This window comes from Zophobas morio, unplaced genomic scaffold (assembly GCF_036711695.1).
Source record: "Zophobas morio isolate AGI-343-1 ecotype UQ-CSIRO unplaced genomic scaffold, CSIRO_AGI_Zmor_V1 ptg000018l, whole genome shotgun sequence".
Classification (NCBI taxonomy): domain Eukaryota; kingdom Metazoa; phylum Arthropoda; class Insecta; order Coleoptera; family Tenebrionidae; genus Zophobas; species Zophobas morio.
This window is the reverse complement of record NW_026972123.1, coordinates 2,553,539-2,568,261: the sequence shown is the minus strand read 5'-3', so window position 1 is coordinate 2,568,261 and position 14,723 is coordinate 2,553,539. Positions and strand designations below refer to the sequence as shown.

The 14,723-nt window shown below is 31.7% G+C and overlaps 2 protein-coding genes across 2 annotated transcripts; both read left to right on the top strand.

The window, feature by feature from the left end:
* Positions 1-454: 454 nt before the first annotated feature.
* Positions 455-7,199, top strand: LOC135131017 (uncharacterized). Its single transcript, XM_064058525.1, has 2 exons — positions 455-717; positions 5,600-7,199. Exon 2 carries the CDS (start codon positions 5,607-5,609, stop codon positions 7,092-7,094), a length of 1,488 nt encoding a protein of 495 aa, XP_063914595.1. The 5' UTR covers positions 455-717; positions 5,600-5,606; the 3' UTR covers positions 7,095-7,199.
* A 4,628-nt stretch (positions 7,200-11,827) lies between these two features.
* LOC135130950 (uncharacterized) lies at positions 11,828-13,910 on the top strand. The gene is made up of 2 exons (XM_064058430.1): positions 11,828-11,937; positions 12,236-13,910. The coding sequence occupies exon 2, from the start codon at positions 12,243-12,245 to the stop codon at positions 13,740-13,742; it is 1,500 nt and encodes a 499-aa protein (XP_063914500.1). The 5' UTR covers positions 11,828-11,937; positions 12,236-12,242; the 3' UTR covers positions 13,743-13,910.
* The last annotated feature ends 813 nt before the right edge of the window (positions 13,911-14,723 follow it).

Below are 14,723 nucleotides of genomic sequence, written 5' to 3'. Positions count from 1 at the left end.
TATTATCTTTATACAACAATAAATGGCTTATTATTATTACTATTATTAAAGTGAAAAATCAAAAATAAGCAAAAAGTCGAAAAGTTTAAAAACTGAAAATCGAGTACTAAAAGTAAAAAGATTAAAACTCGAAAATCGGAGAGTCGAAGAATCAAAAAATTTAAAAACAAAAAACTGGGCAAATGAAAACTAAAAATATGGAAAAATTAGAATTAGAAGCTTCTCTATGTATAGAAAAAGAAATAATTCATAGAAATACAAATATTCTTAACTTTTGTTCAGAGAATTAAAAAATAAAATTCCTTGTGAGTAAAATTCTACAGAGGAAGTCAAGTGATTATTATCTCTTCAGAAAAACCCTCATAAATACGAGGGTTTTGGTGAAGAGGTAAATATAGATATTTAATAATGGTATTAAAATTCACTATTTTTATTTCGTTGTCGTTATACTATGTTTACCCTTGTAGTACAATATTTCTAATCAGGTAAGTAGTTTGAAGAGTTATTCATCTTCCTCTTAAAAATATATTATACATAGCATTAATTAGTAGTCAACTTAAACCCCCACTACGACAAACTGCAACCGAACATCCGCCAAAACCCCACTCTTTTTCCACAAACCCTTTAAGTACGCCGAAATTTGAACACCGAACACACTTTCTTTTCAACTTCAACGACAGTTAGATAGTCATAGTGACACTAGTGGATTAAACCTAAGTAAGTATAAATATAAATATTCTGTGTATTAAACTATTATTTATTATTATTTGTTTTATCTGAAATGTGACGAATTCGTCAATTGGTAATTCTTGTTTCAGTTATCTGTAAATTCACAGTTCATGTTACATAAATTATAAAACCACGTGGCTGAAAATTCACTTATTGAGGCTCATTTTAAGTATAAGTAGATAATAAAAGTGATTCAAAGTAGTTAGTGTGTACGGTTCTAGTAATTCGTGCAGTTGGTACCAGTGCTTATTTTGCGATTTATGACATCGTCAGGAACGGTACTGATCAAATTTAACAACAAAAAGAATAAAAAGGAGAAGTTGACATGTAGAATAAAAATGATAATAATATTTTTTCTGTTACAAACAACGTTCATATTCATGCTAACTAAATTAATAAGTCTGTCAAGTAATTATCGGCTCCGCCACACAGTCATTAAAAGATGCCAAAATAAGGCAAAACGCCAACCCATTTTGCGCCTTCATTTTAACAGTTGAAGAGCAGGGCGATACATGTGCGTGCTCATGCTCATGACATAAAAATCTTTAAGGAAGAGTCTTGTATTTTTTAAAAAACGTATCAGTTTTTAAAATAAAAAATAAAGTGCGTAAAACCCGAGCGGATTTTTAGCGAAAACTATAACTCGGTATGCTTTTAAAAAATATCGAGGTGATAGAGAATTTTTTTCTACTTTAGGCGCGATTTTTCGTTTTCTGTTAAAACTTTACTTCTTTTAGTTATTGTAAAAAAACTGCAAAGCATTTTGGGCAAATTTTGGTAAGTTAGGCAACCCAAAATATTAGCTGAGGCGGTAAGCTGTAATTTATGGCCCACACAATAGACCACCTTTTAAATACCTTAAGCTTATTTGACCATCCTTTGAAGTACCTGACAATAGCATTAATAAGAAGGATATAGGCGAGTAAAATTTTTACAGAAATATGATGACATTTCTACGTTGTTGTTTTGATGTGATTCCCCCTTTTAATTAAATGAATGATATTAATTAAATGGAATTTTATTATTGGAATACATTTATTCAAGCTATATTAGGGATGTAGGATATGTCTACGACAATATTCCATGATTAAGCAATATGACAATGTGTGCAGTAAAGCAAATAAAATTGCAGCTATAAGTTACTACAATTCCTAAGAGAGGAGTACTTATACTGCACAAATGGAAACATACAAACTGGCTGACGCGGTCGGTTTTTTAATCCGGCGCCGAATATTGAATATAGGTACGTTGGCTCCGACAGTACGAAAGGGAGAGATAGATTTTATGATACCAAAGAATTTTCAAGCAGAAATTTATAGATAGCAAAAAAGTGTAATCGTATTGCCTTTTGTGAGTTTGGTAAACAGAGTGCTGACATCCCTGCCTCTATACACTGCATTTAAATATTAAACAATCACAGGAAAATATCATCATCAATAAAATCATATTAATAAAATAAAAATAACAAAAAAGCAAAGACCCCTTCAAAGCATAAAATTCAACATTTTACACTTATTGCCAAAAAAAACTTAACATTTGTCTATAAATCTGTTTTATTTTTCGACCTTCGATTTTTCGATTTGCAATTTTTCGATTTTCGTTTTTCCGCTTTTGTGGTTTTTCGATTTTTCTGTTTGTTTCAGTTTTTATGGTTCTGCAATTTGCAGCTTTTAGATTTCAATTTTGTTACTTTCCGATTTTCCACTTTTCGATTTTTTGATTTTTTTTCGATCCTCGTTTTTTCGATTTTTTGATTTTTCAATTTTTAGGCCTTGCAATTTTTTTACTTTTCGCTTTTTCGAGTATTTGTTTCATCGAGTTTTCGATTTTCGATTTTTCGGTTTTTCCATTTTCCGATTTTCGATTTTTCAATTTTCCATGTTTAGATATTTTTCGATTTTTTTTATTTTTCGATTGTTCTGTTCGTCAGTTTTGAGACTTTGCAATTTTTACTTTTCTCTTATTTTAGTTTCGGATTATTCGATTTTTGAATTTTCGTTTTTTTCTTAATTTTTCGTTTTCCGATTTTTTAATTTTTCGATTTTTCGGTTTTTTAATTTGTCGATTCTCGATATTCCGATTTTCGATTTTTCGATTTTCCAATCTTCGATTTTTTAATTTCCAGTTTTCGATTTTCCACTTTTTGATTTTACGATTTTTCGATTTTTCTGTTCGTCAGATTTTAGGCTTTGCAATTTGTTTACTTTTCGATTTTTCGATTATTTTACTTTCCAGTTTTTTGATTTTTGAATTGTCGACTTTTAGAGTTTTCAATATTATGAATTTTCGAATTTTCGGTTTTCCTATTTTTCAGATTTGTGAATTTCCAGTTTTTCGATCGACCTAAGTATTAGATTCATTGAATGTTCGATTTTCGGTTTTTCCATTTTTAGATTTTTGATTTTCCAGTTTTGTATTTTCAGATTTTTTTCGTATATCTGATTTATCAAATTTTCGATTTTTCGGCTTTCCGATTTTTCGATATTTGATTTTCGAATTTTCGATTGTTCAGTTTTCCATTTTTCAGCTTTTAGACTTCAATTATTTTAATTTTCGATTTTCCAAATTTTCGAGTTTCAATTTTCAAATTTTTGATTTTTCGATTTTCTTTTTAAATCTTTGAATTTTTCGGTTTTGATTTTTCAAATTTTTGATTTTTAATTTTTCCATTCTTCGGTTTTTAGACTTCAATTTTCTTTCTTTTAAATTTTTCGTTATTCTATTTTCCACTTTTCAGAATTTTCGATTTTCAGTTTTCAGACTTTCGATGATTAGAATTTTGGATTTTTCAGTTTTATGATTTTTCGATTTTTAGAAAATTCGAGTCGTCGAATTTTCGATTTTTCAATTCATCGATTTTTCTATGTTCAATTTTTCAATTTAAATTTTGCGATTTCCAATTTGTCCATTGTCGGTTTTTAGAATTTTCGGTTTTTCAATTTTTCCATTCTCAACTGTTAGATTTCAATTTTGTTACTTTCCGATTTTTTGGTTTTCGATTTTCCAATTTTCAGAATTTCCAAGTTTCTTTATTCAGATTTTCGATTTTCCACTTTTTCGATTTTAGATTTTTCGAATTTTTGTTTTTCCAATTTTTTGCTTTTTCAGTTTTTAGGCTTTGCAATTTTTTTTACTTTATATATTTTGATTATTTTAATTTCCGATTTTTTTTATTTTTGTTTTTGATTTTTTTAATTTTCAATATTACAAATTTTTGAATTTTCGATTTTTTGATTTTCCCGTTTTTAATTTTCTATTTTTCGATTTTTGAGGTTTGTGAATTTCCACTTTTCGATCGACCTAGGTATTTGATTCATTGAATTTTCGATTTTTTGATTAGCGATTTTTAGATTTTCGATTTTTACGATTTGTATTTTTCGATTTTCTGTTTTTTGCATTAGTGAATTTCAGTTTTTCCGATTTTTGATTTTGCGCATATTTGATTAATCAAATTTTCGAAAAAGTTACCATGCTTACAAAAACTTCAAAACATCTACAATATTTCAAAGTATTCAGTTTTGCTATACTTGATTTCTTCAATAAAATAAATTGACTCAGTCATTAACTTTTTTGAGACACCCTGTATAACCAAATCTAAAAAATATTAATGCAGTGATAAATCACAAGTATAAAACTCATCATATTTTATACATTTAAGATAGGATTTATTCTGCAAAATTTTGAGGTGACGTCATAAATTTATTCAACCACTTATGAAAATTACCCTTAGGGATTTTTCTATAGATTACGACTTCCTGAATTCATTTTTGCCTTAATTTTTTCGAATATGTATTTTCAGAATTTTTGTGGATTTTTAGGTATCTTTTTAGAGGGGATAAGCAAATATATTTTAATTAAAAATGTATCATGTTTATCATGATTTTAAAACATCTGCAAGATTTCAAAGTATTCGATTTTGCAAATTCAAAATTAAATTGCAAAATATTGTTTTATAATTTTGATTTTTTTTTTCCAAAAATCTGGACGTTTTGGATAAAAACTCAACACGGAGTCATAAACTACATGTGTAGGACTATGTTACCGTATACAATTTAAAACCTATTTACTATGCATAAATTTGAAGTGATGTCATCACATTATTGGTGGGGATGACTAGACAAATTTAATAATTTTGCGACATTTATGAAAAAAATATCAGTTAACAAAAATGGCACGTTTTTATTATTATGCCAGTTACATGTCACTCAACGACAATATCGTTTTTTTTAAGAGTATTTTATTTGAAAAAGTGATGAAATTTTTTATACGGAACAATTGGTCGAAAGATGTTAGAAAGCAAAATAATTCATGTCCGGACCATCGTTACTTACGAACGAAAGTGACCATTATTTTATGGGAACAACTACCTGCTAAATCTTCTCCGACAAATTCGAGAGAACTGGTGTGAGCCATAAATATTTCTTACCAAATTTATATATAACTACTGTCCGTCCCGTTATTGTCAATAAAATTTTATAACGTAAAATGTGAGTTTCGTTGTAGTTTGAGCCTACCTACAAATTCTGCCCTTGAAGGATTTGGACCGCCTTCTTCGGTGAGGGCAGGCAAAAACGATCCGTCCATAGGCTCAAAACATTTGCGTGCGATTGTACCTGTGGTTATTTTGCGATTTATGACATCGTCAGGAACGGTACTGGTCAAATTTAACAACAAAAAGAATAAAAAGAAAAGTTGATATGTAGAATAAAAAATGATGATAATATTTTTTCTTTTACAAACAACGTTCATATTCATTTTAATTAAATTAATAAGTCAGTCAAGTAATTAACGTTAAGTTAAAATTTTTCACAGGTTCTAGTTTTTTCAAAACAAGGTAAACAATCCTACTAAACTGTTATAATTTCCACAGGTCCGTGATGGCGAACAAAAACATCCAAAACTTCGCAAAGGAAATGTTGAACGAGAACGTCTTTTCGTGCCGCGTTTGCAAGAACTTGTTGGCGGTTCCAGTGATGATGGTCGAAAATATCGGAGACGTTTGTCATTCTTGTTTCCAAACTAAGAATGAAGAAAATGATTGGAACAGCTTGCCGAACACAACATTGGACACCATTTTGAGAAAATTATTGCTCCCATGTAAATTTCAGTCGGAGGGTTGTGAAACCGAAGTACTTTGCGACGTCTTAAAGCAGCACGAAAATAAATGCAGTTATCGCCTGGTTGACTGCTTAATGCCAAAGGAACAGTGCGAATGGCTCGGAAAATCGGCGGACTTATTCAAACACTTCGAAGAGGAGCATGAAACACACGTTTTGAAGGAACAGTGCGGAGAATACTCTTTCGAGATCGACCCACGAAATTTCGGCACAATCACCAAATTGCTTACCTACAACAACAAGACTCATGTTTTGAAAATCAAGAAATCGGACGATGACAACAGTTTACTGCAATTCTTGAAAGGGGAGTCAAATATGGTCGTGGAATATACGGGTAAAAGTAACGTATTCGAGACAAAGCTTCAAGCTTTGTCGTTCGATGTTGCCTTTGACGAACGAAACGGTCAAAAGATTCAACTTTCCACTTTGAAAGAAGTTATGCAGGAAGATGAGGTGGTTAAAGTTGTGATCAAACCTGAAAAATACGAACTAAAAGACGTTAATTATGAAATTACGAAGCATTTGGAATGTCCCGTTTGCAAAGATATAATGAGACAACCCATTTTGCTGTGTTGTAGTGGTCACAGCATCTGCCAATCGTGTCGCAACCATCTTTCGCGGTGTCCGACTTGCCGGAAAGCTTTTCGCGTACAAAACATCCGGAATTTTTCTCTGGAAGCTCTAACCCCATTTGCGCAATACGAGTGCGTTTATAGTCAATTTGGTTGCACTTCGACGCTTTTGGGGAGCGAAATAGATGAACATGAAGATGGTTGCACGTATCAGACGTATGAATGTCCTAAAAGTAATTGTGAATTCAAAGGAAATTTCGCTGCTTGTCGAAATCATTTTAAAGTTCAACATACTTGTGATTTAGTTAAAGGAACCGTGTACGAAACAAGTATTGTTGCAATCCCTTTTACTTATACTTGTAAGCTATATTTTTTCGAATATGGTAACATTTTTGAGTTGTCTTTTACGCATCATCAGAATTCTTGCTCATGTTTTGTGCGAATTTTGACCAAGTACAATAAGCGCGATAAATATTACTTCACTGTTCGCTTGGTCAGTTCAGATGATGCACAATGTTTAATTGCGAAATCAGAGTGTTGCTTAGACAGAAATGACAAGGAAATTTCCTTCATGAATAACAATTTACTACCGTACGAAGATTCATTTCAAAATGAAATAAAATTTTACTGTGAAATACAAAAAACTACCGTTTGTATCAACACGAATAATGAATAGGGTTGGATATGCATACATGTAAAGTCATATAAGTCTTTATATGTATATAAGTTTACAGATTTAAATATGTATAGTTTTATTAATAAATAAAACCCATTATAGGAATTATGTATTGTTTAATTTTCATGTAATAAAATTAGAAACAGTCTTGAAATTAAATCAATGGAGTCATGTTTTAAGTTTCTTGTTGTCGAAATAAGTCTACACGTATTAAGAAAAAAAGGCAAAATGTAGCCCCGCCCACCTGCCCTGTCTCAACTGTGATGATTTTTTTTATTCGTTGTGAGCCAAGAGGGTGGAGCTTAAGTGCAAAATATTTATTTCTCTACGACAAATTAAAAACACGTTTTTGAGTATCGTGTTGTTAAAAGAATACTATGTACATTAATTCTCAATTCTCAATTGTGATGAGTTTTTCATTCGATGTCAGATCGAGGGGCGGGGCTTAATTGCAAGATTCATGTGTCTGCAAGAATTTACCATTTTGAACATGTTTCAAGTTTCTTGTACTGAAAAGACTACGTAGTTGTATTAAGAAAAAGGTAAAATATATAAGCCCCACCCACCCGCCCTATCTCAATTGTCATGTTTTTTTTAATTGTCGAGAGCCAAACAAGCGGAATTTTATTGCAAAATCTATTATTTCTCTACAAGAAATGAAGAAAAAAGTAAAACCAAAGATTAAGCCCCACCCATAATTGCCCTGATCTAAATAGTAATGAAGTTATATTTTGCTTTTTTTTTTCTTAATATACATAGTATTCTTTGAACAACACGATACTCATAAGCATGTTTTTAATTTCTTGTAAAGAAATAAGTAATTTGCAGTTAAGCTCCACCCTCTTGGTTCACTGTGAATAAAAATAATCATCTCAATTGAGATAAGGCGGGTGGGCGGGGCTACATTTTGCCTTTTGTTCTTAGTATGTGTAAACTTCTTTTCACAACATGAAACTTAAAACATGTTTAAAATGGTAAATTTGTATAAGGAAATATCGATTTTGGAATTAGGCTCCGCCCTGTAATTGCAAAATCCCTATTTCCTTCCAAAAATGGACCGTTTTAACCATGTTTTATGTTTCTTGTTGTGAAAAATCTTCCAGAAATTTGAAAAACCGAAAAATTGATAAATCGATAAATCGGAAAGTAAAAAGATTGAAAATTCGATCAAAAAATCAACAACTATTAAATCGAAAAATCGACAAAATTACGAAAATCTTACGGAAAGTGGAAAAATTGAAAAATCGAAAAGCAAAAATAGGAAAAATTGTAAAATCAAGACATCGAAAAGCAAATGACTGAATATTTGAAAATTGGTAAAGAAAAATAGAATAGCCGAAAATCGAGAAAAGAAAAATCTTCCAGAAAGTAGTTAAATAAAAAAAAATTAAAACTCAAACGTTTAAAACACTGAATATTCGAAAATCGAAAAATCAAAAAATGGAAAATGGAAAAGTTGGAAAATCGAAAAATCGAACATAAAAAAAAACTAAAATCGAAAATCCGAATACAAAAATCTTCCCGGTAAAGGCCGTGTGACACGATGCTAAATTTATGACAAATTTTAGTGAGATAAATTTTGTGCAAAAAATTGTACCGTGTCATACACAATTTACATGCTAAATTTGTGTGCAAATTTTGGTGAGAAATTATTTAGGACACGTCCTAAATACTGACTAAATTTGTTACGAAAACTGCGCAGTACGATAAGGCGCAACCGGTACGACGCCATGATGAAATCAACATAACCAAACAATTCTTTTGCCCACAATTGAGCACCCGTTAATCTCAAAAAATTTTGATATGCAATTGGATCTTCTGGCAACAACTCGGTATTTAACATGTTTAAAATATCTCGTCCTTGTCGCCTTGTTAACCAAGGTCTGCTCCATAGTGAACGTCGTTTTCTTCTTTGAATTTTCCGATTTGTTTTATTGGCATAGCAGCTTAGAACAATACTCGAAGCAGCAATAGTTGTATAAACAAGTATTTCCTCACAATTCATTATAAATGATTAATAAGTAAATAATAAACAAACAAATTGTAGGTTATGTCACAGAGGTTATGTTGAAAAACGCACCTTACCAATCACCATTACCAACACTATTTCTTAAATTCCCGAAAATTTTCACTCACTACGCATGCGCGAATGGTAAATTTACAAGAGAATTTAGTAAGGTGGCATACAGGAGATATATTGTTTAGTTGTAAATTTAGTTACATTTTTTCGAACTAAATTTCGTACAAAAATTTGTCATAAATTTAGCATCGTGTCACACGGCCTTAAGATGAAAAATCGAAAACTTGGAATGTTGATAAATCGAAAATCGAAAAAGAAAACGAAAAATTGAAAAGTCGAGTATTGGAAAAGTAAAGATTGAAAAATCTAAAAACTGAAATAGAAAAAATATTTCGCTTTTTTCTTCTTAATATACATGGTATTCTTTGAACAACACGATACTCAAATGCATGTTTTTAATTTCTTGTGATGAAATAAGTATTTTGCAGTTAAGCTCCACCCTCTTGGTTCACAGTGAATAAAAATAATCATTACAATTGAGAGAGGGCGGGTGGGCGGGGCTACATTTTGCCTTTTGTTCTCAGTATGTGTAGACTTCTTTTCACAATATGAAACTTAAAACATGTTTAAAGTGGAAAATTTGTATAAGGAAATATAAATTTTGGAATTAGGTTCCGCCCCGTAATTGCAAAATCCATATTTCCTTCCAAAAATGGACCGTTTTAACCATGTTTTAAGGTTCTTGTTGTGAAAAAACGTCCAGAAATTTGAAAAACCGAAAACTGATAAATCGAAAAATTGAAAAAAATACGAAAATTTTACGAAAAGTGGAAAAATTGAAAAATTGAAAAATTGAAAATCAAAAAAAGGAAAAATTGTAAAATCAAGACATCGAAAAGCAAAAAGACTGAATATTTGAAAATCGGTAAAGAAAAATCGAATAGCCGAAAATCGAAAAAAGAAAAATCTTCCAGAAAGTGGTTAAATAAAAAAAATTGAAAAATCGAATGTTTAAAAAAACTGAATATTCGAAAATCGAAAAATCGAACATTGGAGAAATCAAAAAATTGAAAACGGAAAAGTTGGAAAATCGAAAAATCGAGCATAAAAAAACAAAAGTCGAAAATCCGAATACAAAAATCTTCCCGGTAAAATGAAAAATCGAAAACTTGGAATGTTGATAAATCGAAAATCGAAAAAGAAAACGAAAAATTGAAAAGTCGAGTATTGGAAAAGTAAAGGGATTGAAAAATCTAAAAACTGAAAATGGAAAAATTAAATAATCGGAAAATCAAAAATGAACAACTCGAAATAACTAGAATTAGAAGCTTCTCTACGTATAGAAGAATCTAGAAATTTAATAACAATTCCTTGAAATACAAATATTGTTAATTTTTTGTTTAGTGGAGTTTGAGGACAAAATATTAAAAAAATTTACCATTTTAAACGTATTTTAGGTTTCTAAGAATAAAAAAAGAATTGAGATTTTTTTTAATATAGATAGTATTGTTTGAACAACACGATTCTCAAAAACACGTTTTTAATTTCTTGTAAAAAAATTACTATTTGCAGTTAAGCTCCGCCCCCTTGGATCTCGGCGAATAAAAAAAAACATCAGAATTGAGATAGGGCGGGTGGGCGGGCTTACATTTTGCCTTGTTTTAATATGCTTAAACTTTTTCTCGCAATATGAAACTCAAGACGTGTTTAATATGGAAAATTTCAATAAGGAAATATCGATTTTGCAAAAAAGTTCCGCCTCATAATTGCAAAATCCCTATTTCCTTGCACTTTAATAATGATTTCTTGTTGTGATAAGAATTTTGCAATTAAGCTCCTCCCCTTGGCTCAAGACGAATTAAAAAAAATCATCACAATTGAGATAGGGCGCGGGGGTGAGGTTTACATTCTGCCTTTTTTTCTTAATATGTGTAGCCATTTTTTCACAACAAGAAACTTAAAGCATGTTTAAAATGGCAAATTTGTATAGGGAAATATCGATTTTGCATTGACGCTCCGCCCCTTGGTCTGACAACGAATGAAAAATTCATCACGGATGAGATCGAGACGGTTGGGTGGGGCTTCTCTTTTGGTTTTACTACATTTACTTTTCTTTGTACAACACGATTACTTAAGAACATAATGGTAATTTCTCGTAGAAAATTAAGGATTTTACAATTAAGCTCCGCCCCTCGGCTTACGATGAATAAAAAATTCATCAGAATGGAGATAGGGCGGGTGGGCGGTACTTATACTATGCCTTTTTTTTCTTAATATCCGTAGCCATCTTTTCATAACAAGAAACCTAAACCATAGTTAAAATGTTTTTTGTAAGGAAATATGGATTTTGCATTTTGGATTTTTTTTCTTAGTATGTGTACTTAGTTTTAGTACCTGTAATGATAGAAGTCTTGCTGATGACCGATCATTCTAGGGTTAGTGATGGATTTTAAAATTAGGTTTTTAATACAATTCTTTTTTGTTACTTTTTACATCCTCAAAATTTTTCACTTTCCTCATAAATACAATGAATTTTTGGCACAGCCACTTTTTTTGGTTCAAATAATCTAATCTAAAATTACTAATGTTTTGCAAGTGAATATGATGAAAACAGCCAGAGTTATCTATAGTTCACTGAAATGTGTAGGTATTGCAAAAATACTCTATATGTGGTGCGCATGACAATCACATTGCTACTCGATGATTTAAAACACTTGTCGTATACAAATTATCTAGTTCCAGCTGATTAATTGTGATTTATAAACGTGCAATAAAATCATTGTCACATACGAATTATATCAAAGATTTTGGTTATTAAAACACGTAAGTATTTAAATGTTGTTTTTTTAACTAATTCAAGTAAAACAAAATGATATATATGTGATTCGGTCCAAAATTAAATTTAAATTCTTCGTCCAGAGACTTTAAAAAAATTCTATTAAAGAGACTAAGGTACTACTATACCATCGATAAAATTCCAAAGTTTATGTAGAGTGAGTGGATTACCGAATTTTCTACTATTGGCAGTTTTTAAACTTAATCTTATCTCATACGACCAAGGTTCATTTTGATTTTATCTACGTTATCTAAAAATCGTTATAAAATGTTGTAATTTCGACAGGTCCGTAATGGCGAACGAAAACTTCCAAGACAGCACACAGGAAATGTTGAAAGAGAACGTTTTTTCGTGTAGTGTTTGCAAGAATTTGTTGGTGGCTCCAGTGATGACGGTTGAAAATGTTGGTGATGTTTGTCATGATTGTTTCCAAGCGAAGAAGGAAGAAAACAAGTGGAATGGCTTGCCAAATACAAGATTAGTTGCCATAATGAAAAAATTAAGCTTTCCATGTAAATTTCAGTCGGAAGGTTGCGAAACCGAATTACTTTACGAGGACTTAAGGGAACACGAAAAGTATTGCATTTGTCGTCCAATAGACTGCTTAATCGCAAAAGAAGAGTGCGAATGGGTCGGGAAACTGGTAGACTTATTTAAACACTTCTCAGAGAACCATACAACGTGCGTTCTAAACGAACACTGTGGGGAATATTCTTTCGAGATCGACCCACAAAGTCTCGGTACAGTGATCAAATTGTTCACCCACAAAAACAGGACGTACATTTTGATATTAGAGAAACTGGACGAAGACAACAGTTTGTTGCATTTCTTGAAAGGGGAGTCAAATATGGTCGTGGAATATACGGGTAAAAGTAACGTATTCAAAACGAAGCTTCAAGCTTTGTCGTTCGATGTTGCCTGTGAGGAACGAAACGGACAAAAGATCCAACTTTCTACTTTGAAAGAAGTTATGCAAGAAGATGACGTTATTAAAGTTGTGATTAAACCTGAAAAGTGCGAACCAAAAAATGTTAATTCTGAAATTACGAAGCATTTGGAATGCCCCGTTTGCAAGGATATAATGAGGCAACCGATTTTCCAGTGTTTGACTGGTCACAGCATCTGCCAATCGTGCCGCAATGAACTTTCGGAGTGTCCTACTTGTCGGAAAAATTTTTCTCGAGAAAACATCCGGAATTTTTCGCTGGAGGCCCTCATACCGTTTGTGCAATACGAGTGTGTTTATAGGCAGTTTGGTTGCACTTCGATGCTTTTGGGAAGCGAAATAGTTGAACATGAAGATGGTTGCACGTATCAGATGTATAAATGCCCTAAATGTAAATTCGAAGGCAATTTCTCTTCTTGTCGAAATCATTTTAAAGTTGATCACGCGGCATATTTAGTTACAGGAACCGTATATGAAGAAACGATAAACTACATATTTTGCTCTAACACTGAACGCTATTTTTTCGAATATGGTAATATTTTTAAGTTGACTTACGATTCCAGAAATGGTTATTCTTGGTGTGTGCGAATTTTGAGTAAGTACAATAAACACGATCAATATCTCTTTACTGTTCGGGTTTTTAATAAAGATGATGCACAATGTTATACAGCAAAATCGAAGTGGTGCGTAGATAGAAACGCTCGAGATGACAATATTTCCTTCAGCAAAGACAGTTTAAAAGCGTACGGTAATGAAATGACTTTCTGTTACGAAATACAAAAAGCTGGTGTTCTTAGCAACATGAAAAAATGTGAAGGGTTGTCTATGCGCCTATTGCATATGTAGTCTTTTATCACAAATTATTGATCCGAAACCCCAAATAGTGTAGTTATGATTATTATAAACCAGTTAATAGATTTAAATAAATATGTACTGTTTATAGGAATTATTGTTTAATTTTCATGTATTAAAATTACAAAAACTCATTAAATTAAATAAATGCTGGGAAAACTTTTTGTTAGTTTTGAATAGAGTGAGCAAAGATCCTTATAGTGTCGTAGTCTGTAACATGGCCGTCAGGAAAACGGAAGCCGTGGGTTCGAATTCCACTGAAGTAGAAATATTTTTTTACTCGTTCCCCCCAAATTATAGTTCAAAAGCTAGACAAGTTCCGTCAGGAGATTTTAAACCAATTTTCAAATTTAACGTATATTATAATGGTAATTAAGTACCTAATTCACGATATGCACACTCGTTGTGTCAAATAGTGGTATAATTTCTTCAGTTTTGATGATATTGTTACGATAACTCGAATTCACGACTGATTACACAGTGATTATGTACAGACGACTGGAATGGACTTGACTAGACTTCCCCCATTCTCTGGACTACGGTGGTTCCCATTTAAACAGCCGCGCGGTCCTTCTCGAAGATCTCCGTCACCGCTTCTAGGCTTGTTCTGGAACACCCGTCGCGACATTCGCATCTAGTTCCCGTTGCAGTTGCTGTTCCTGTTGACGTTGCTTTTATAGCTCAACATTGTCATTTATAAACTCCGTCGCCAAGTTGCCGTTGATACAAACTTAATGTTCAACTTTAAGTTGACTACTACAAAAATTTACCATCTTAGACATGTTTTATGTTTCTTGCTATCGAAATAAGACCTACACATACTAAGAAAAAAAGGCAAAATCCTTATTTCTCTATGAAAAATTAAAAGCGTCTTGTTCAAAGAATGTCATGTATACTAAGAAAAAATAAAGCCAAATATTAGGCCCACCCATACCCGCACCGATCTCAATTCTCAATTGTGATAAATTTTTCATT

Excerpts from the sequence above, each read along its gene's own strand:
- LOC135130950 (XM_064058430.1), top strand. The coding sequence starts at position 12,243 with ATGGCGAACGAAAACTTCCAAGACAGCACACAGGAAATGTTGAAAGAG.
- LOC135131017 (XM_064058525.1), top strand. The coding sequence starts at position 5,607 with ATGGCGAACAAAAACATCCAAAACTTCGCAAAGGAAATGTTGAACGAG.